This window comes from Eurytemora carolleeae, unplaced genomic scaffold, assembly GCF_000591075.1.
Source record: "Eurytemora carolleeae unplaced genomic scaffold, Eaff_2.0 scaffold299, whole genome shotgun sequence".
In the NCBI taxonomy this organism is placed as follows: domain Eukaryota; kingdom Metazoa; phylum Arthropoda; class Copepoda; order Calanoida; family Temoridae; genus Eurytemora; species Eurytemora carolleeae.
This window is the reverse complement of record NW_019396463.1, coordinates 275218-298292: the sequence shown is the minus strand read 5'-3', so window position 1 is coordinate 298292 and position 23075 is coordinate 275218. Positions and strand designations below refer to the sequence as shown.

Below are 23075 nucleotides of genomic sequence, written 5' to 3'. Positions count from 1 at the left end.
TCTCTTCCGTCCCTCTTTTAATTTCTCATCTTATTAATTAGCTCCATTTATGTTTTTAAAATTTGATTCTAGGAACCTCTAGTAGGGTAATTGTTTGTTTAAATAAATGTTTTAAGTTTTTACAATTTTTATTTGTTTGTGGGAAAATATTAAAGGTAGTGTAAAGTCGGTTTAATGCATGAATAGGTTGAAAAAAAAACACTTAAATATATCTTATTTTATTGAATTCAAATACAATTTGTGAAAATATAATTTTTTAATATGAGGATAACTTATATCAATGTGTTTACAACGTTGAAAGATAGGTCATATATTATTGTGTTGTACTTGTATCAAATATATTACAACTTCAAATTATCTGGTTTATAAATATACAATTTTATTATAAAGGCTGGTTTTCCCCAATGCTACAACTTCGTCTAAATCATTCTAATTTTCTAAGTTTAATTGATATAAACAGGATATTATCCGTTGAATTTACATTTTTTTGTGAGAATAAATGATTTAACTAAATTAAATCCAGCCATGGATACTGAAGCATTCAGCTACATCTGCAGGATGTGGCGAGGACGTTTTGTAGGGTTCCAGACTTAACCTCAACACTGCCATCAGGTTGGAGGTTGTCAAAGTAGAGGATTTCGAGGTTTCCATACTCCCTTGGGGAACAGCAGGGTGCTGGCAGGTTGTGCAGACCACTCATGTGGATTTTCTAAAATGAATATATAAGTTAGAAACCCGATATACTTTAAAAAATTAGCCTTCCTTCCAACATCAGAAGTTGTTGTTGCTTTTAAGCAAATGTCTAGAGAGTAAAGTTTCATAGAAAATGCAAAAACAATAATTTTTATTAGTATTTGATGAACCTACCCATCTGAGTGCTGCCATCTGTGGAACAAACATTCCTGGAGGAACTCTGAATGGATCACAGTGTCCTCCGCAGTATGTGAATTCTATCACTTGAGGATTTAGTACAAAATCCCAACCAATAGACGTCAGGTTAACCGATACAGAGGACAGACAGCAGCTCTGCTCCTCTGTACTACATAGTCTTGAGTCGGTTGACCGCTTGTTACGTTCCTAAAAAATATTCAAGAGTTATCATAGAAATAAGTGTTCATTACATTGAAAGTCATTGATTTGTTGAAATGCAATTTTGAAGAAATCTTATCGTTGCTTTGAACTTTTTGAACTTTTTGATTATTGAAGGAATTTAATTGAGTTTAATAGAGTTAAAGTACAAATTAGATTGCGCTTCTAAATGGATTCCTAGGTCAGGTACTTCTCTTGTTTAGAATTTGACATGTATAAACGAATTATCTATTAATACCACAAAACTAACCTTTTCAGATTGTATTTCAAGGAACGCATTTTTGAACAAGGAGGCAGAACTCTTCAGACCCAAGATGTTGAGAACCTTGAGTGATCTTCTCATGTGATTCAGAACATATCTAGTCACAACGAACCCTTTCCAAGCTCCTGCAAATATGATGTGATTCAAATATTTTGATTGTATTAATGACTTTTCACCTTACCTTCAGTGGTAGTTGGGAGAAGGTTGAATCTTCTTATTTTGATTGATCCGTTCTCCAGCCAGTCCTCAGGAATCCACAACACGCATCTCGCAATGTTATTTTCAAACTTGTCAAGGCTTTCCAAGGGAAGAGATAGCTTTTTCCATTCTGAGAAAATATTCATATTAGATTTAAAAATAACATTTTTTTTTGTAATATAAAGGAGACATGATCTTACCTCTAGCTAGAACTACTGGAGGCGCTTTAAAGGTTTGAAGCAGGTTTTTGATACTCCTGATTTGAGGGGTTTCAGGAATTGTAGTTTTTGGATTCCCAAGCTGATAGTAGATATCTTCGAGTAAGCTTTCTTCCTAAGATTTAAGTAATTAGCATGGCTTAAATTTGAATTTTGGATATGCTGAACCATATAAAAACTAAGAATATGAAATGTTGATACATTGCTGACGTGGGATATCTCTTCAGAAGTTCAGCCTGGATGTGGTTCTGTTTATTCAGTGGATCAACTTTTAAACTTTTAAGCCTCAAAATTACAGATTGAAGATGGATGGGAGGTGGCTCTTCCCCATTGAGATTGAGAAAACTAAAATCTACAGGGGTTAAACAGGAGAAAACATTTAAACTTCACATGGGACAAACCTCAATGAAACATAAGATTTACTCAATTGACGTCTCTGATTAAATATTTATTATTTATGTTGGTCATTATCAAGCTCTCTTACCTTTAACAACTTTTTATCCTCTGCACTAAAGCCTGAGTTAGGCAAGGATTCTCCTTTGTTTGTGTGAAGGCAGAAAATTAGCCAGACAAAATGACTACCAGACACTAAAAACAAGATCTTTCAATATTTTTTCAAATCCCAATCTGGAATCAGTTTAAAAGGATTTTTTTTCAAGGTTTAGTGGCCACAACTGAAACTTTTTGGATGTTTATAAAAACTTCTTTGAAAAATAAAATACTACTTGTATCAAGGGAACCTGTCACCAAGTTTTTACCAATTTAACTGTCCCAAAGAAACGTTTACTAAAATAACAACCCACATGTATTGAGCAAATTTAAAGTTTCTTCTAAAGAATTTTAGATTTTTTACTACATGCAGTTTGGGATGTTGTTCCCTTTTTTTATGGATGGAGGTCTGGATAGAGGGGGGGGGGGGGAGAGAGATTGTGCTGCTTTGGATCCAAGAATAGGTGTATAAAATCCTTACTAAACCAGTATTAATTAAAATGTTAATCCCTGAATAATTGTTAATCTATAGATCAAGGACTAGAAGAAAATTTAACCACTTAGAACATTATTTCATCTATGTACAAGTATATGTACACACAGTGCACTATACAGTGTACAGGCTTGTAGAGTTTTATGCAGAAAATAAAAGATTAAGATAACTGACCGGCAAGCTTTGGTTGGAGATGCATCAAGTTTTCTGTTTTCTCTCCTATTTTCCAAAATGATATGATTTATTTGAAGCTAAAACAGCTCTTTTATATAGACCTGGCCTCCTGCTCTTAAAGAGTATAAAATACATTCCTCTCAGATTTTTTTAAACAGATGATATGATGATTGTTCAGAGATTGTGCAGAGCCGCAATGAACCCCACAAAATGGTCTCCAAACCGCAGAGTTAGTGGAAATGACCTTCAAACCAGTGCAGCCCCAAAACAAGCCCTGAGCCCCAAGAAATAATCAAATAACACTTCACATTTATAGCACAGAATAGATTATTGTACGAATTTCAGTTTTTTTTATTGTTTTCTGGAATGATTCTTAGGGAGGATTTAGTCCCCAACGGGACAAATTCCTTTAAAAGTCCCCAACGGGACAAATTCCTTAAAACTACAATTATTTTCTTTTTTATCTGTAGACTGAAAGTTATAAATCAACAGGTGGAGCCAGGTTGCTAAGTTTGGAGATTATTTTGGAGCTTGTTAGCAGTATTGGAGGTCACTCTGCAGACCATTGGACAGTGGAGACCATTTCGTGGGTTAATAACGGCCCTCCAACCCTTCCCTAGCTGACGTGATTCTGCTGCAATTTAAGAAAGAAGACTTAAGTTAATTAGGAAATTGGTATTTTTTAAATGTCCCCGAAGCGACATATGTGAGGGTTTCTCGAAAGCGTTTGAGTTGTGTATAACACAACTAACAACGAAGAAGATGAACACAAATAACAAAGAAGAAGATGAACACAACTAACAAAGATGAAGATGAACACAACTAACAAAGAAGAAGATGAACACAACTAACAAAGAAGAAGATAAACACAACTAACAAAGAAGAAAATGGCCACTGTTGTGAAAACTTTCAAGCAACTTTCAAGTGAATAGAAGTCTAAAGCCAGGGGTCTGTACATGATTTAAAAAGCTTATGTGAAATCAAAATTTGCAAATTTTCTTAGTGCATTATAAAATATTCTTATTTTGGATATTAAAATCAGATTTTAAAAGTTCCTAGAAATGGATGGAGATTCAGCTATTTAAAGATTTGTGAGAGATTTATGAGATTAAGAGAAACCCGTAATTTAAAAATTCCTAGTCGTACAGAACGATTGATGAATGGTAATTTCCTTCAATTTAACATTTAACACATACAAAGGATTCTTCGTGCAAAGATAACAATTCCAGATTCACAATGCTTTAAAAGCTTTGTCGGATTAGGCATGAATTAAATAAAAAAGTTTAATCCATTTTTTTTTCTTTTCAAAAGATAGTTGCGAAGTTTTATTTCAGGAAAACCTGTAGAAATTATTCGATTTGAACACTTTTAAACCTAGAAAAACGACAATATCTTAAAAAGGTTAAATGGTTCCCTAATGATCCTGGCACTGCTATATTTGCACGGAGGTTCACTTGAAATTCTTGTTACAGGGAGGTTGATGCAAATACAAAGTTAGCAGGTGCTCTCCAAAAAATAATATCTAAATATAAAAATCTAATAATTTTAACTATAATATTGGCTATTAAACTTTCTTTTGATGAAAGTAATATTACAGGATTTGAAAAAATGTTCCCAGATTTTATCTTTCCATTTTCCATGCATGGAAGGGACAATTGGCTTATAAAATTTACAGGCTGAGTGCCCTTAAAATGGTTGAAGCTGCATACAGCATCAAAATTTGGCCATCGACACGAATTTAAAAATTAGATGAATCGGAGGTCATTTTTCTCCTTAATCCCAGAGAAATGGGGGAAATGCCTGGTTTTATAGTCTACTGCAGAGTGTCTCAAAAACATGAGAATCGTCTTTATCGTCTTTGTTTCATAATTTTGTTAACACACCTTGATTAGAATCCCAGTGTAAAATTATGGTCTACCATTTTTGCACCTTTACAATTAGCGGAGAAATTTGTATAGATACCATATATCATTTTTATTGAAAACATAACTATTTAGAGGTTTAATATCTCAATCAATTTTAAAGATGCAAAGAAGGTAAACAGCACTTTTTAACAGTGTTTCCAGACCTTGATTAAGGGGCCACCAGAAGGTAGAGGAGGTCATATAACTTATAGAGGTCACACATTCTTTATGTTTATTATAGTTGCTAGAAATACAGTGAGAACCAGAAAACAGTGGAACTGGCCTGAAAAGATCAAAAGTTCGGTCTAAGGTTTAAAATGTAGGATTATTTCCGGTTTCATGTTTTCATAGATTCATGGAGGTCAATGACCTCCAAGCTAATTTTTTTCTAAATTCAATTGTTCAGGTTGCATGTATAATTTCAGCCTCTATTTCAATTTTAAGAAAAAAAACGCATCCCGCACTAAATTTGGTGGTAGTGGTGAGTAAAAAAGTTAGTCGTTTTCTAGGATTTCGATCAGGTCCATTTTAAATTAAGTGTCAAAGTTCTTTACAGATTTAGAAATGTTCTGATCTAGTTATGAACGGATCTAATTTCTGCGTATTTTTATGCCTGTACATACATACTGTACATTCAAACATTCATTCTAAACCGGATTTACTTAATTCCAAGTTTGAATTGTGTGGGTGGCATAATCCTTAAGACAATTATATCCAAAATAAACTTTTTATGCTGGTTTCAACTCAATGATATATTCTTTGGAGAAAAAAACCAGCGGTCGAGGGGTTAAATGGATGTGAAGAGTTGAGACACAGCTTAGACTCATACAGGGTGTCCCAAAACATGGGAATTAGATGATGACTTCTATATCGTCTTTTTTCCATGCGTGATTGTTTTGTAAACATTATTTTGTAGTACAACACTTGAAACATTTACCACCGAAAACTGCTAGTTTCGGGATTTTCAAAATGTGAACTACCATTTTGTTTACCTGCAAAATTGACGGAGAAATAGTAGGAAATTTGTTCAGATTCCAGTTTATTAAAACTCAACTAAACTGTTAAAATGTTTAATATCTCGGTAATTTTAAAGATACAAATAGGTAGGCCACATTTTGAAAATCTCATCAGACTTTTAATCTTTTTTTGATGCACTTTATGTCATTTATCAATTAACGGAAATCAAAGACAATATTCGTCTCTCAATTCCTATGTTTATTGGAACACTCAGTAGTTTAGAATAAGAAATGAAAAAATAAATTTTATGTCTTGATAATACCTTAAATAAATATAAATATAAATATTTCATACTAAACCGCTGGAATTACGCAATTTTGAAAACTCTTTTGCCTTCAACCGCTGGAAATGCAATTTTAATTATCTTTTCTTGCCTTCACCCGTTAAAATTACACATTAAAATATATCTGTTTTGTCTTCGCTGCAAACACAAATTTTCATAGCAAAACAAATATATATATACATATGTATAATGTATATATATGCAAAAACGGTTGAGGGCAAAAAATACACCAAAAGATTGGGATGTCAAATGTGGAATTAACTTTTAAATAAAGAAATAAGGTTATAGCATTTCTTATTCTGAATTACGTCGTCGAGACTCCCGCTAGTTTTTTTCTCCTAAGTATATATCGTTAGTTTTAACTCTCTTAATTGGACAGAATATTTGTATAAAAATTCATATGTACATAGTTAAAAGGGAGTGACCGACTAGACCTGGTAGTTGAGCTGAGAATGCAGTATTGTAGAGACACTTTTTAGGATTTATTCGAGACATTTTTTTGCTGAACGAATGTTTAAATGAAATTTTTTTGTTTAAATAACGGTAGTTTTATGCTGAACGAACGGTTTTTAAGAACAAATTCTTGAAAAAACGATCGTGTTTTTACGGAACGATCGATTTTATTAAACGATCGTTCAGTGAGAATACGAACGAAATAGATAAATGAACGATAGTTTTGCGGACGAACAAAATAATTTTTTGAACGATTGAAACAAAAAACGAAATGAGTAGTTCACGAATGATGAAAGAACGAAATAAAGAAATCGAACGTGCCCATTTGTACACACTTTACGCGCCAGGTATAAGAACGATTCAACCGCTATTGAAGAGGTTTACACAGAGCTTTCTCTACTCGATGAACAAGCCTAAAAGGGTCCCATTGTAATTCGTGCAATGGGGCCGGGGGCCACTTAAAATTACGCTTAGAGTCCTTTTACGCTTAGACCGAGAGAGGGAAGGAACCCCATACTATTTCTTTGTCGAGGGAAGGAACCCCCGGACGCCATGAGCCTCCACTATGCAGACACGAGCCTCCCAGATTTGCTAGGCAGATCGAGCCTCAACTATGCAGACCAAGCCTCCGCTATGCAGACCGTGTCTCTGCTATGCAGTAAATGAGCCTCCACTCTACAGCACAGCTTTTTTTAAATCTTGGTTTTTATGTGTAATAAAAAGTTTAAACAATTTTTTTGGCGTAGTGGCATAAGAATTTTACTGAAGATTAGAAATATTTTTTGATTGTCATGATTAGAAACATATATGAACTCATAAAGTGGTTTATAAGATTTATACTAAAACTTTAAACATTTCTTACGCAGAAAGTAAGATATTTGGAGAAATATTACTGGAGTAAACTTAGTTTGTTTTGTTATAATCTTTGATTTAAACAATACCTTTTTTTAAAAAATGTTAAGATTTAAATAAATGATACGAATTTTCTAGATTTAATTTTAACTACAAAAAAAGGTATTGCTTAAATCAAAAATTATAAAAGATGAAATGAAATTCAATTAAAATTTTTTTTCTCTAAATATTTTCCTTTTCGTGTAAAATGTTAAAGTTTTAAATACCACTTTATTAGTCATAATTAGGCGCTATTTATGCTAATTGATAAAAACTTATCATTTTTGAGAAACCTCTCATGCCACCATGTCGACAGAATTGTCAAAAACATTTTATTATACATACGAAACAAGAGTTTTAAAATTAGTACTTCTGTTTAGCGAAGGCTCGTTTACTGCATAGCGGAGGCTCGGTCTGCATGGCGAAGGCTTGTTACTGCATAGCGGAGGCTCGGTCTGCCAGGCAAATCTAGGAGGCTCTTGTCTGCAGGGATGGAGGCTCATGGCGTCCGGGGGTTCCCTCCCTCCTTTGTCCGACCACAAATGACGTCAAAATTCAAAATTATTTCATACGACTAGACCACTTTTTCGTTCAGCATTGTTTTAATTCTTTTTTACGTACTTAAAAATTGTTAAAATCGAAATTTGAAGAATAAGAACATTTTATGAAGGCACAGTGAGCAATAAAAAAAAACACTTTTTAAGTTTAAAAACTAATACTTGAAGCGTATCATAATCTCTCCAGCACATCATAACCAATTACTATGTTCCCTACTAAAAAATGGAAATTATAGCTGCAGATTCTAAAACGTCCAGCCCAATATAACCTAAAAGTAGCAAATTAGGAGTAATTTGAGAAAAGTGTGTTGTTGAACAAAAATGGGTAAGGCACACACATTTTCCGTTCTTTGCTATACTAGAAATCACTGTATTTTTCAAACAAAATTTTTTTTGAACAAAATCAAGCCATATTAAATAACATTTTAAATTAAGTGTTAACACTAACAGGCATAAAAAATACATTTGAAAGCACAGAAGCAATGCCGACGCGACGAAGAAAAATGTGCGCGGAAGAAATAATGTTGAGTTGTGACGTTATTCGTGATGCGGACGAAAAACTGGTGTACTGTGCCTTCCCTAGCTCGATGACTTCACACTACACTACGAAGACGATCCAGAAAAAAAATCTCTAGTTTAATATAAGTATATTTATTTCGAAAATGAAAATTTCATAAATATAATTTAATTGCAGACAAATCTAAAACGGTGTCATATATTATATATATCTTGTTAAATTATATCACAGAAATAATAGTTCATATGAACAACTTTATTTTTCATTAACCTACCCTTGTTCAATCAGATGATGTATATTAAATCTTAAGCATTGAGGATTTGAACGAGGGATTGACATCTTGGCCGCCAGGAGCCCCCCCCCCCCCAGAGTTGCCATTTAGTATCGCGCCTTCATTATAGAGTAATCGTTTTTATAATAAACCTTTCTCATGTTTTTCTTATGCAGAAAGGAAGAAACGTCAAGGACAAGTTCTAAAATGAATTTGAAGTAATCTGTTAAAATATTTGATTCAAATAACACATTTTTATGTCGAGGTATAAATATATCGCTTAATGCACAGTTATTGTTTTAAAGCATTGTTACATCTGAACAAGAATTAATTTTGGCATAAGACATGTTATAATTTTAGAAGAAAAGTTCTAAACAGTGCCGACTCGGTATTGTATGGCAAATCTCTGAGGGGTAAGGCCTCCTCCCTCTCCGAACAAATAAATCTTTTTTGTCAAATATTTCTTAGAAAACACAACTCATAGACATTTGAATTAACTAAGGACAGAATCTTAGTCCACGATAAAATTAAAATTACATTTAAAATAATATTCAAGATAAAATTTTACTTAAAAATTTATGTTCAAAATAGAGGATGAAAAAGTGCCAAATATTCGAAATTTAAACAAAGTATAAACACACATTGAGTCGTTAAGACTAAACACTTCAGTTGACACATTAGTTTTAAAATTAAAAATACTGGAATTAATAAAAAGAAACTTCATAGGAATGTATTGAATATTGTATTTGATTGTTTGGTTGATGGGAAAGGCTCAACCTTTAGATAATCTGGTTTAAAATATATAAAGTTCAAATTAAAATTAGTAAAAGATTAAATTCAAATTTGCTGGAAATCTCGGAATAGAAAATGCGTTGGTAGATCCTAAATTTGTTAAATACATTTTGCCGTCTCCCAAGCAGAACTATTATTAAACGAATCTAAGGATTATTGAAGAATTAACCAATTTGTTGGCTAAAGGTGAGACGATCAATTAGAGGATTTCCCGAGAAGTTGATCAATCTGTGTCTTATACATTTCCTGAAATCAAAAAATAATTGTAATAAATAAAAGCTTTATAATACCACATGGTTTAAACTTTAATTTGAATGTACCTTTACATCTAGAAGATCAAGTTTCAACTCCTCCGCCTCCTCCACCTTCTCTCCATACATCTAAACAATCGACCAATCAATCATCCAATCAAATCATATCAAACCTAATCAAATCAAATAAAACCAAACCAATCGAATCATATCAAAGTCAAAGTCAAAGTGAACTCAACCAAACAACCAAAAGTCCAACTAACCACGAAGCCATGCAACCAACCAACCACCTACATAGGTTCTGCCTGCTATGAAATAGAAAAATTGCATCAATTTTCAAGACAGGGTCGACTTCGAAGTGTCGCAACGCCCTTGGCATTGATTTTACCGCTCTTACCAACCAACCAACCAACCAACCAATCAACTATCCAACAACCAACCAACCAACCAAGCAACCAATTAACTATCCAACAACCAACCAACCAACCAACCAACCCATGTTATTCCTACCGTGAGCATAGTTTGATATTTCGCTTCTACTTCCTTTAATCTTGTTTTTAAATCCTGGATATCCTCTGCGTACTTCTCACACTAAATATATATGAATTGTTAACTTGGTTATTTTTATAATTTCAATTCAATCACATATAGCAATTGAATCGACGGTTGGTTGTTCAGCGACCTTGCTCAAATTTATTAAATTTGATCCCGGCATAAAATAATTGGTCTAGTTTAAATATATTTAGCTCGAAATATTTTTGCTATTTGGAGGAAACCAAAAAGTGAAATTTAACATTCTAAAAACGTACAACGAATATTTTGTAACAAGTACAAATCAGATTTAGTCTATCCTGTAACGTTTAAGCCATTATCTCATACTTTTATAATTTGGATTTTGAGGAAGAAGAACAATATACCAAATATTTTATAAAACAAATAGGCTGATAAAAACAAAAGAAGGGGGTCTACAGAACTTGAAAGTTAATAGAGTATGTATATTCATAGATTTACCAAGTCAGCTTTCTCTGAAATTATAGTTAACTCAGTAGATAAACTCTCCTTTATCCTCTCTGACTGTATGATCTGATGCTGAAGCTGGTTAACTTCTCCTAAACATCATATTCAATGCGAACTTAGATAATTTACGTCTTTTTGAAGAAATTAAATGCACAAAACAATAAACATTTATTTTAAACAAGAATTTACAGCAGTCAACGCATTTCAACGCTTCAAATAAAACCCCTTAAATATTCTTCTTCTTAACAACTTTATTCAATACAAAACAAATCGACAATAGTATTTTTCATTTATAGAATCATAGAGAAAAACGTCTCGTTCTACCTATTGCCGTACCGAGCTGCTTTTCGCAGAGCTCTCCATTAATTAAGATTTGATCAAAATAATTTGCAAGCGTAGTTGCAGACTTTTCATCTTTAAATTGAAATGTGAACATGAACAGAACAGAACTGCAGTATGTATTTTAAAAATTATTTAGTATTATATATTGCAAACGTTGTTGCAACTGAATGACTTTTCATCTATACATCTATATGAATAAAAGAGAGGAAAAAAAAACAAAGCAACAAAAAGGACATAAAAAAATCTAGAGTACTGGAAAACCGAAAAAATGGGAAATTACTTTTGATCTTATTTTTTAGAAAAAATTAAAAACAAATCAAAAAAAAAAAAAGAAAAGACACCCAGATATAGACTTTTCATCCATGAATCGAAAAGATAAATATGGCGGGAAAACTTGAAAATATATCACGCGGCATATCTAGCAGTATTGTCCTACCTTCCTTTATCTTTAGCTGTGCCTGAAGACTCTCTACAACTGCTGTTGTGTTCCCATGTTTCACAGAATCATAAAGTGATACTGAAGATGAAGTGTAATGTCCCAGGTGGAATACATCATCAGGCCACGAGTCCCTAACAAATAAATTATACAATATCGCATGTACCCACAATTAAGATTAGACTATAGTGACAGCCCGAAACTCTTTATATCCATCGCTTCCAAGGTTAAATTAAGTCTTCTACCTTGAACACAATCTTTGGCTTATTCAATGATTAGGCAAAGAAAGAAACAAGTTTACGATTGCAGAGAGTAATAAAAATAAGGAAACAGCTAGTATAAGTTCTGTACAGTCGTCTCTGAAGGTTAATCCTTTGTGGGTTACCCCTTGGGTCAATAGAATATGTCGGTAACATCAGGAAGCCCTCGCTCAGTTTAAGCAGTCCTGAGACTTTTGAAATTAAAAGTAGTTGATAAGTCAGTTTAATATCCATCAATAAGTAAAGTTATTAACCACCAACCAGTGACCAAGGGATCACAAGGGATCAAATTCAAGGGATCATGCATTTCCATAGTTACATGACAGATTTACAAGGCTATCCATAAACTTTAATTTGAGTAGCATTGAAAATAAGATCGTCGCATGAAAAGAGATAATATAGCTATGTCCTTTTCTGTCTTTGCTGCATATTAATAATAATCGCGGTCAATCCTTAAATTATTTAAAAAGTCACTTTCCCAAATAGAAAAACGAGGATATCTCTAAGATTTTTTATTTAGTAAATAGGTCATCTAAGTCATTTAACTTATTTTTTGTTATCGTTTCTTTAATAACCAAACAAATTGATATTAAATATCACGTAAATCAAAACTTTTACGTTTACTTGACATTTAGATCATTTTTTAATTTGAGATATTAGATGAAAACAAGATATTTGAAAATGGTTCAAGAAATACTCAGTCAATTTAATCTTTTGTAGTTGTTTGGTGAGTATAGAAAATAGTTTATATTGTAAATATTTTTTACGTATTTTACCTTCAGTTTAATCTTGAATATGTATTTTCTAATGAATTCATAATTTACTTGTTTTCAATTATCAATAAACAAATCCATAGCAACACAAATAATCTTTTTCTTGTAAATAAGCTAAGTGACCCTTCATGAAAAACTAAAAATGCCGATTTACAACTATACCCTTTAAACCTTTTGACATTTCATCGAGAACAGAGAACTCTGTGTATATATTTCTTGAATATTGTTCGAACTCCAGTAAACCGGAGTGTACACTAGCGTATAGTGTGAATTTAACTGAGCTGACGTTACTTGTGTCCCTTAGACAATAATTTGAAAATAATTATTTATTTCTCTTAAATATAAAACAGTGTTCAACAAAGTGTTCAAGAATTACAAGCCTTTTAGTAAATTAATAATATTTCCAACATCCCTGATAAATCAAAGGGTTTAAGGGTACTGTTGTGCATCGCATCGGATGGAAATGGGGATAAGAGTTTTTATAGGTGTGAAAATGGATTGGCTTTTTTTAAAAGGGGGAAGAATACCTCGGTAGCATATCTGGTTCTGATATAGAAAGTTGTGAGAGGGAGGGGGGATACCTGGGTAGTATATCTGGTTCTGATATAGGAAGTTGTGAGAGGGAGGGGGGATACCTGGGTAATATATCTGGTTCTGATATAGAAAGCTGTGAGAGGGAAGGGGGAAGAATACCTGGGTAGTATATCTGATCCTGATAAAGAGAGCTGTGAGAGGGAGNATAGGTGTGAAAATGGATTGGCTTTTTTTAAAAGGGGGAAGAATACCTCGGTAGCATATCTGGTTCTGATATAGAAAGTTGTGAGAGGGAGGGGGGATACCTGGGTAGTATATCTGATCCTGATAAAGAAAGCTGTGAGAGGGAAGGGGTTGGAGAAATACGAATAGAATCTTCTTGAACGATCCTTGTGTCTAGATCACTCTGCAATTCACGAACACGACGATCTCTCTCCTGAAATGAGTAAGATATAAATATTTAAAACCCAGCAATTTTTCTCTATTCTTCATATATCCCCATAAAATGAATTTGATTCCAAAACTTCTACTTTTCAATGTTTCTGTTCAATTAACTCAATTAACCACTCTCTGCGCACCTGCTCTGGCTATAACGAAGGGTTTCAACAGCATTGTTGGATTTTGGATGTTTTTCATTAGCACCATTTAATGAAGACAAGTTCGGAATTCTGTCTTCGAATTTGAGACATTTATTTCGACATTCAAACCAAACTACCCAGATATTCTCATTTTATTTTTAAACAATAATGATTGGTTATGTAAAGATTCATGTGGTTAATTGGGATAACAAAGTTACTTCACCTTAAGCTGTTCCATGAGTGCTAGAGACTTTTTCCTTCTGCTTTCTCCTTCCGCTTTCTCACTTTCCAAACTTACAGATAGGAACTCCCTTTCCCGCCTAAATATAAAAACAAAAGCTGTTTTTAGTAAAATTATGAGAGACTATTGGTGAAATGGAAAATGAGACACATCAAATATGAAGGTTTAATAATTCCATTTCATATTGGGGCCTCTTAATGGGTTATCTTACGAAATATTATTTTCCAGTAATAAAATACGTTAAACAAACATTCAACTTTCAAGATAATTGAATTCAATTTCATGATTAGTTTTAACTTGAAAATTTCAAAAACTTAAGGGAATGTTCAGTGTTCAATGTATTATTGATACCTTCCGTGACCAAATATACATACAGATTATTACAGGGTGACTTAACAGAAACCGGGATTACAGTTCCTTCCAATACTTAGGATCCGCAACAAAGCTTCCTGAGCTGAGCTGGGAACTTTAGAATGGATAACCTTTAATCCCAATTACTTAATCCGAATATCCACTGTGGAAACTTTTAATTTTAGTCCTTAATCCATTCTTTTTCTCTCTCTTTGGATATCCGTACATTATTTTCTTCAATGAGAGTGCAGGAATATAGTTAGTAAATTGTATTGACCTATGACAGCTTTGAAAATAAATTTTATCCCATGAGAGAAATCCGCAATTTCTAACAAATAAAGAATTTGGTGTCGGCCATTTTGTAAATTAATCGGCGAAGAAAAATATTTTATAATACGTTTGAGATTCTTTTGTACCCAATTTTAACTAATGTATTAATAAATAAATGGGTGAGAAATTAAGTAAGGGCCCTTTCAGTCAAGAAATCGAACCAATCTAGAATTTGTTGATCTAAATATATAGTCTCGAGACAAACATAATCTTGAGATTATGTTAGTCTCGAGATTAGCAAAAACAGAGGATTAGGCATTAATCCTGATATCCACCATTCTTAAGTTCCCAGCTCTGGATCCGGATCCTCGGACCCGGATCCAAGGGGCAAATATCAACCAACATAAAAAAAGATGTTCTTCAAATACAAATTAAAATTGTTAACTAATCCTAAATTAATAATATTCTAACTAATACTATTACTAAATTAACAAAAATTTCCAAATTTCTGAATAGTTTACAAAATTTCAACAGAAAAATAAAAGAAGAAGGTGAAAAATATGTTTGAAATTTTTTTAATACTAGGATTTCAATTGTGCACATTTTCTCTCTGAATAAATTAAATTTCTTTTCTTTTTTCAAAACAAAAATCAAATGGGTTAGAGGCAAATTTTCAAAAATTTGATCATCGATAAACATTTCCTGGGGTCACGTGAAGTTTTACAAAAAATAATGGGCCCGGTCGGTTCAGCCGTTTTGACGTTTATTGTATACAAAGAAACCAAAAAAGCAAACAAACAAACAAGCAAAGTATAGATGTTAAAAAAATCAGCGAATCTTGAAGAAATGGTTAAGAGTCAAGACCTGGATCCTGGATCAAAATGAAATGGATCCTAAGCACTGGTTCCTTTAATAAGAAAACTAATAAATTGTTGACAGTAAGTAAATAAAATCTTTAAAATATACCTTAGCTCGATCAATTCTTCTTTAAGCTTTAATACTTGCACTTCTGCTTTAACCTTCTCTTTTTCATGCTGTTGCATCGCGGAGTCAAGTTTACTTTCAAGATCTTCGATACGTGCTTCGTACTGTTGTCTAGTAAAACAACAAAAATGTTTATATGGCACATTTTGATGGCAAAAAAATAAATAACAGTAATTTGTTCATTACAGGGCTTTTTTCCTGCCTATTTTTAAAACTTGAAAATTTGAGCCCCACTGGTAATTAATTTTTCAAAGTTAGACTAAAACTTTTGGTTGTGATAACGCTAAGCCACATCAACTGGACAAGATATCATTACCCACAGAGTGAACTTTTAGATGGAAAGATTTAAAGTTTAATTCTGGTGCCGGTATACAGGATGTATACAAGATGTTTAAAACATGATTTAAAGAAAGGGGTGGCTGTGCTTTGACTTAATGAAATTTGAATGGGTTAAATACCTGTATTGCAAGGTTTGGTCTGCTTGTGATTGTAAGGCGGCCAACTGAGCAGAAACTACTCTGTACTGCTCAGCTACTGATCTTTCACGCTCCTTAAACAGATTATCGATGAAACCTTAAGTAATCTATTATTAAAAATATTAAATTTTACTATTCTTGAGGGAACTCCTGAAAGATAATCAATTTTGGACACGGACTGTGTCCAAAAACTGACGAATATTTTCGAATATTATTGTATAGAAAACCAAAAATATCTCAAGCTTCGATGTTTAATGTAAGGTTTTAAGAGAACCCTTGGAAGTTGTCGATTGCTTAATTCAAGACGAATCTCCTAATACTAAAAATATAGCACAAATCAATTAATGAAGTAAAATTCTGTTAAATCGTACTAAAAATAATCGAATTTTTTATGTTAAAAATAACCGATATTTGATTTCTTAAATACTAGATTACTTTGAACAAATAATTTACATTATCTCTGAAAATTGTTCTCTGTTAATGAAATTTCCTTTCTATGAAATATCCTGCCAAAGAAATATCCGGTTAATGAAATATCCTGTCTATGAAATATCCTGTCTATGAAATATCCTGTCTATGAAATATCTTGTCTATGAAATATCCTGTCTATGAAATGATCTATCCATGGAATGTCTTATCTATGGAATATCTTGTCTCTGATAAAATGTCCTGTATATGATAAAATGTCCTGTCTATGATAAATGTCCTGTCTATGATAAATGGCCTGTCTATGATGAAATGTCCTGTCTACGAAATGTCCTGTCAATGAAATGTCTTTTTAAGGAATGTACTATCTTTAAAATGTCCTATCTATGTCCTATACCTGTGCAGCGGCTAGGTTGGTTGTTGCCAATCTCAACCTTTCCGTGAGACTTAACTCAATCCTATCAGAGTTATCCTGGCACTGTTTCAAAGCAGACTGTAGGCTCTCAACCTAAACCAGATACTGAGTTTTTTAATGCGGTTTAACTTTAATCGGAGTAAACTATTATTTCAAGTTTATGTTTCTGTGTATCTTAAACCAACTCAGTGCTTTAAGAACCAATAGGAGCTTAGGGACCGAATTGAATGAAATGGAAGAGTCGCTCAACTACCTATCACAAAGCCAGTTCAATTCTTTAATTGCCGATTCAAATCCTCATGAATCTTTAGCTTAGGATCGGTGATTTAAGATTTGAACCAGCTGTATGTATAGTTTAGTAATAGATATTAACAAACTTTATTTAAGCCAATGAAAGTGCTGAACTACGCAACAGAAGAGTTTTAACAACCACAACTTTAAAGGACCAACAAGTAAAAAAAATCACCAACCAAAAATACGTCGTTATAAGATCAAGTAAACATCATTTTGTGACGCCTGGCAGACTCCCCCCCCCCCCCCAGTCTTGACTAGTTTAAAAGGCACGTTTCTCTTGTTCAAAAATGCCCAAGTAAGTAGCAGTTTTAAACAGAATTCAAATAATATTTTCTTTTAACAAATTTCTAATCCAATATAGGATAAAGTTTCATTATGTATTCGAACACGTTTCATTCGACCTAAAGCATGTGTTGTGTTATGATTTAGTTATTTTTTATTATTAATTTTTACTTCTTGGTCTAGTTTCCAGCTGAGCCGGGAACTTGTGTATTATATTGAGATCAATGTTTGATTTTGTTGCATTAACTCGATATACCGCATGGTAATCAGACTCTGGAGAAATAACTGAAATAATGAGATTAAGCACTGATCCTCAAATAATTATCGAGATTAAGCGATCGGAATTATGAGTACAAAAACAAAAGTTCCAAGCGTTGATAAGAATAATAGGAATTCTCCAAACAGTTTACCTGTCTAAGAATGGGTTTGCTAGCTTGACTAATACTCTCTGCTAAATCTTCATGTCTGTTCTCACTCGCCTCAAGTCGCATTCTAGACATTAAATATCGATTTACAAATATTAGTGTGTTATTCGAGATTTTTAATACATGTATTTTGTAAAATTTAATTAGTTTTTAAAAATACCAAAGCACTTAGTAAAAGGGCCACAACCCGTAAGTAGATTTTTCACAGGTTAAGTGTTACACACAGTGTACACAACCCATTGTTCAATTACACTGTACAATTACTGTTCACTGTACAAAACAACTGTTGAAAACAACTTTAAAAGCAAATATAATTGTTTAAATGTTGTCTTTTATTCCAAAGATTTAGTCCTACTGTATCTATTTCCCCCCTCACACAAATGCTTAAAGAAATTGTATGAGTAATTTTAAATGATCCTCCCTGATTTACAAACATACCCTTAAAACTATATCTTATCAATAATGTGTAAAATATTTTCGTTTCCCGAGGTCTGAAAGTATTTCTTTCCTGATGATTCCAATATGCTTTTCCTGCATCCTAGAAATGCGCAAGTCCCTTTTGAAGTGAAACCACTTGATTGAAAATAAACAGTTTTCAAAATTACGAACATTCATATTTCAATAATATTCGAACAGACAAAGCTTTTGTGAATCGGACAATGTCATCTTTGCATGGAGGGTCACTTTACAAAATTATGCTTACAGTCCCTTAAAGTCATAGAAATAGAATAAAAACAAATTTCACCTTAAAGCCTCCTGTTCTCTTCTGTTTGCTTCTTCACGGACACTTGATGAATTCTCACTTAAACTCAGGGCGGCCTGGTGATGGGTTTTATCAATATTTAGAAAAAGTTGAACAAGCTGCAGATAGTCGAACCACTTTACTTCACAATTTCAATTAGCCATTCTTGCAATCTATTAAACCTAATCTTTTCTCAAATAACAATTTTTGGAGGACTATGCAATAATAACAGTAATTTCTCCAAAAGTATTCAATTTTCAAATCAAAACAAAACACATATCAACAAACAAACATCTAATATTGTCCAATAGATTTCCTTGTTTGATTTAGGAAGCATAAAATAATCATGAAATTATCTTTTTGAAAACATGGTCGGTGCATTACCACTAAGAACAGCAAAAACAAGACAACGTCTTAGTTCTTTCTGGGATTTTGATATGTGTCAACTTATATCATGAGTTGAAATTGCTAAATCACCAGCTAAAATTATGATAAAAAACTGTTTTCTGGTTTTGTGAAATGAAAATATATTTCAACCTACCTGGATATTTGCTATTCTAGATTCTAATTCAAGTTTCTCTATTTCCCAGGTTTTCCGCTCTTCAACCAGGAGCTGTTCAGCATCTTTTCTAGCTTTCCTCTCAGCAGCTAAACTCTCAGTATTAGCCTCGTCAGCAGCTTCGGTCAACTTTGTCTTCATCTCCGCCATTTCTCTGTAAGCTGCTTCCAAACTAGATCTAAAAACAATATGGCCGGATAAGATTAAATGATTAGAAATAAAGTAAAATGACGTATACAAAATGGCTGTGTAGTGTATTATTAAGATAATAGAAAAAAATTGTGTTGAAATTGATGGAAAACTAAAATAAAATTGCCTTGTAAATGTAATAAAACGTCTGGATAAATAAAATCACCTGGATGAATAAAATAATAGGGTTGAACAAATAAAATGAAATTTCTTGATAATTATGATAATAAAACTTATCGAATAGATAAATAGAACGAGAGGATAATAAAATAGACATGGTCGAATAACTAAAATAAAACGGTTGAACATATAAAATTGAATGGCTGTTTAAAAGATAGGGAAGGGAAGGAAAAAGAGTCAAGAAAAATGGAATACTCTTAAAAAAATTTTGGTCCTCAGTTTCTTTTTAGGCATAACTTCTTTTTCTACCACATTTCCCCAATCCACCCCCCTTAATCCTTCGTTTGTGTAACTAAATTATGCTGTGTTTCGTTTTAATTGTGGGTCAATTTAAATTCTTCATTTGTGTAACTTAATTATTAAATAATTAATAATTACTAATAATTAATAATACTTATTATAATTTAAACTGTAACTTACATATTCTGTTTTTTCCTTTTAATTTTGGGTCATTATTTCTTCGTTTGTGTAACTTAGTTATTCGGGTTTTCGGTTTATTTTGGGTCAATTCTCCATTTGTGTAAATAAACTATTCCATTTGTCAGTTTAATTCTGGGTCAATTTAAATTTTGTGCAACTTCCTATTAATTTTGGGTCATTATATTGGGCCAGACATTAAGCGTGGCCGCAGGGCTCAGCCCAGATATAGACTGCCATTTGGTTGGGTGATGGATGGTGTTTTGATAGATGTGGCCACAGCGCTTGGCCCATATGTTGTTTTAACCTAACCTAACTCATTATAATGACTACCAGTTGGTGGTTTGACATATGTGGCCTCAGTGCTTGGCCCCTAAGTTGTCTTAACCTAACCAGGAACTCTTTGCAATGATACAGACAAAATACAATCCACTGAAAGAGCAGGGATACTGTAGTGTATTTGCAGATTTTAATGGATATAAAGGGAATGACGGCTAGGGAATTCCTAACAACACAAAGGATATTAATTGGAATGGTAAACTAGTAAGTATTTATATCCAAGCAAATGACCTTACCCTCATAAACAGAGATGAAACAAGATTCTAAGATTTATTTACTATATCAACGTCTAACTCTCTGTCTATACTGGACCTAGCACTAGAAGACAGAACCTCCAAGCATTTAGTAGATAAACTTGAGATAGATGAATATTGGAATGTGTTTTTAAACCTTTGGATTAACAAGGGCACATAAATCTGAAAAGGTCCGGTAGCTGCGTCGGCAGACCGGTTTGAAACCTGATCTGAAGCAGAGAAAGAGCTTGAAAATTGGGAAACTCTGAGTATACAAGATAAATGTGTTGCCTTGCAAAAAGCCCTAGTGAATGCCACAAAAAAATCATGTAGCCAAGTTGCAACAAAAAAGCCAGGAGGCCACTCGCCACTGAGTTAGCTGCCAAAGACAAACATGGATGGAAGGAATGGATAGTTAATCCAACTAATCCTGTGTCACATGAGAATAAGATATGCGATACAGTATCAGAACAAGAGATCTCAGATATGATCAGCAAACTTACCCGAAGGGTTCCAGGAGTTGACAAGGAAGATTCTCCATAAGCATGATAATGATAAAGAAGGTACATGGTTTACAAGGTCTGTAGACACAGCTCAACGAGAAACAAGATTTTCAACACGCAATATGAACCGCAACTCAAAACTATGCAATTCAGATATTAGGAAAAACTTCTTTAGCTTGAGAGTTATTAAAAGATGGAACAGTTTGCCAATAGCCATTAAAAATGCCACCTCATTGATTAGTTTTTAGAATATGTATGACATAGGTGTCAGGGGCGACGAGATCCCTGGTGAAGGTGTCAGGGGCGCCAAGATCCCTGGTTTAACTTAATGCACTATCAGTAGAAACAAAAAAGATATATTGACTCACTGAAAATGTCACAAAAGTGATCTCCCAGCAATTTTTTTTCCAGTAATCCAGGTTACCGTCTCTATGCTGAAATATGCAGGTCCGGCTTGACAGTATCATTGTGATGCTGAGCATAATCACAAAGGTGATGCATGCAAGGATGGACAAAGTATGTAAAGCTAAAGGATATTATGGTGAAGTCCAATATGGTTTTATATCAGGAAGGTCAATGTCATTCTGTGTTTTCATCCTGTTAGTCTTTTGTGACATAGCGCAAAGGGGTATGATTCAGTGAATAGAGAATTACTCTATATTAAATTGGATTCAGAGGCAAAGTGAAGTCTCTGATACAGTCAATGTACTGTATGTACAATGACTGTGTAAGGGTTTGGGTAGCAGGAGGATAAATTGGCTCCATTTTGGTTCACCAAAGGAGTTAAACAAGGGTGTGTACTGTCACCGTTATTGTTCTCTTTATACATATCAGGACTAGGAAAGGTCTTACACTAAATGAATGAAGGGATTGACTTTGGTGGCCAAGTAATCTTAGCCATGTTCTTCGCTGACGACCTAGTACTCTTCTCAAGGACTATACGGAGAGGTATGGAGAGAATGTTAACCTGTACATAACTTCTGCCAGGTATGGATATGAAGCTGGCAGTTGAAAAACTGATTACTTTGGGTCCATTAGGGACATCCTAGAAGGTAACAAGCGATAATCCAAACTTGGAAGTGGTGCTAGTTGGGAAATATATCCCAAAGGAATCAGGTCAAGGCCAGAGAAGAGCAGATGGTGGCAGATGCACAGAAATATGGACTAGATCGAGCAATTGCAGCTACACCTTATGGGAGAGATGTGCAGTATCGGCTATCTTATATGATACAGAAGCCATGGTTCTCTCAAAGGTAGTATTAGAGAAGCTAGACCAGATTCTGCACATAGTTGCCAGGTATATTCTGCAACTCCCAAAGTCTTTGGCGAGGGTAGGAGGAGCCTTAGATGCGGGACTAATACTTATAAGAATAGGGTCAACATAAAGCTAGGAAACTAAATCTGGGAGATACAGAAGAAGAAGAAGGACCAAATCCTCAAATCAGTGTTTTATGCTGTAATGAGGTCTCCTCACAACAATTGGGCTGTCCAAGTAAGTGCCTTAAGAGTAGTAGTGGGATGAGGTCTGTTCAATGGCCCCAGAGGTTGCTCAAGAGAAGCTTACTGGATATGGCTGTGGCTAACTTTCTTGACACAACCACAAAAGTGTTTTCAGGTTCAAGATCATGTAGATGATCGTGCAGAAATTCTGAACAGAGTCAGAGCAGGAGACTCAGGGCTGGGAAATAGAAGACCTAATGCCCTGGGCAAAGTATACTAATATTGTCCATTCTGTAGTCAGAAGCACATATGATCCTGGAATGAAAGAACTCAGAGCTCTATCCCAGCTCTCTCGACTGAATTCTATATTTCAGTACCGGATACTGTACTGAGAAGTACGTAAACCTCTGTAATATATCACGATATTTCAGTACCGGATACTGTACTGAAAAGTACATAAGCCTCTGTAATATATCACCATATTTCAGTACTGGATACTGTATTGATATA

The 23075-nt window shown here is 33.6% G+C and overlaps 2 protein-coding genes across 2 annotated transcripts in view; both read right to left on the bottom strand.

Moving 5' to 3' along the window:
• Nucleotides 1–271: 271 nt before the first annotated feature.
• LOC111703757 (uncharacterized) lies at nucleotides 272–6587 on the bottom strand. The gene is made up of 8 exons (XM_023475800.1): nucleotides 6562–6587; nucleotides 4992–5110; nucleotides 2252–2355; nucleotides 1750–1882; nucleotides 1533–1679; nucleotides 1340–1476; nucleotides 868–1077; nucleotides 272–709 (listed from the first exon to the last, which is right to left on the bottom strand). The coding sequence occupies exons 2-8, from the start codon at nucleotides 5026–5028 to the stop codon at nucleotides 542–544; spliced, it is 936 nt and encodes a 311-aa protein (XP_023331568.1). The 5' UTR covers nucleotides 5029–5110; nucleotides 6562–6587; the 3' UTR covers nucleotides 272–541.
• Nucleotides 6588–8660: 2073 nt separating this feature from the next.
• Nucleotides 8661–23075, bottom strand: part of LOC111703754 (TATA element modulatory factor) — a 31846-nt gene continuing 17431 nt past the window's right edge. The window contains exons 18-30 of the mRNA XM_023475798.1: nucleotides 19247–19442; nucleotides 18709–18782; nucleotides 17949–18030; nucleotides 16945–17055; nucleotides 16104–16195; nucleotides 15628–15756; nucleotides 14023–14119; nucleotides 13527–13657; nucleotides 11655–11788; nucleotides 10871–10968; nucleotides 10370–10450; nucleotides 9929–9988; nucleotides 8661–9854 (exon numbers count right to left, since the gene is read on the bottom strand). Coding sequence (XP_023331566.1) covers nucleotides 9804–9854; nucleotides 9929–9988; nucleotides 10370–10450; nucleotides 10871–10968; nucleotides 11655–11788; nucleotides 13527–13657; nucleotides 14023–14119; nucleotides 15628–15756; nucleotides 16104–16195; nucleotides 16945–17055; nucleotides 17949–18030; nucleotides 18709–18782; nucleotides 19247–19442 — 1336 coding nt within the window. The 3' untranslated portion in view covers nucleotides 8661–9803. The remainder of the gene's footprint in view (nucleotides 9855–9928; nucleotides 9989–10369; nucleotides 10451–10870; nucleotides 10969–11654; nucleotides 11789–13526; nucleotides 13658–14022; nucleotides 14120–15627; nucleotides 15757–16103; nucleotides 16196–16944; nucleotides 17056–17948; nucleotides 18031–18708; nucleotides 18783–19246; nucleotides 19443–23075) is intronic.

Coding starts and splice junctions, on each gene's coding strand:
- LOC111703757 (XM_023475800.1), bottom strand. CDS start 5,028: ATGACCTCCTCTACCTTCTGGTGGCCCCTTAATCAAG. Junction 1,680..1,749: donor TCCAGTAGTTCTAGCTAGAG/GTAAGATCATGT, acceptor ATATTTTCTCAG/AATGGAAAAAGCTATCTCTT. Junction 1,078..1,339: donor TTGAAATACAATCTGAAAAG/GTTAGTTTTGTG, acceptor AATATTTTTTAG/GAACGTAACAAGCGGTCAAC.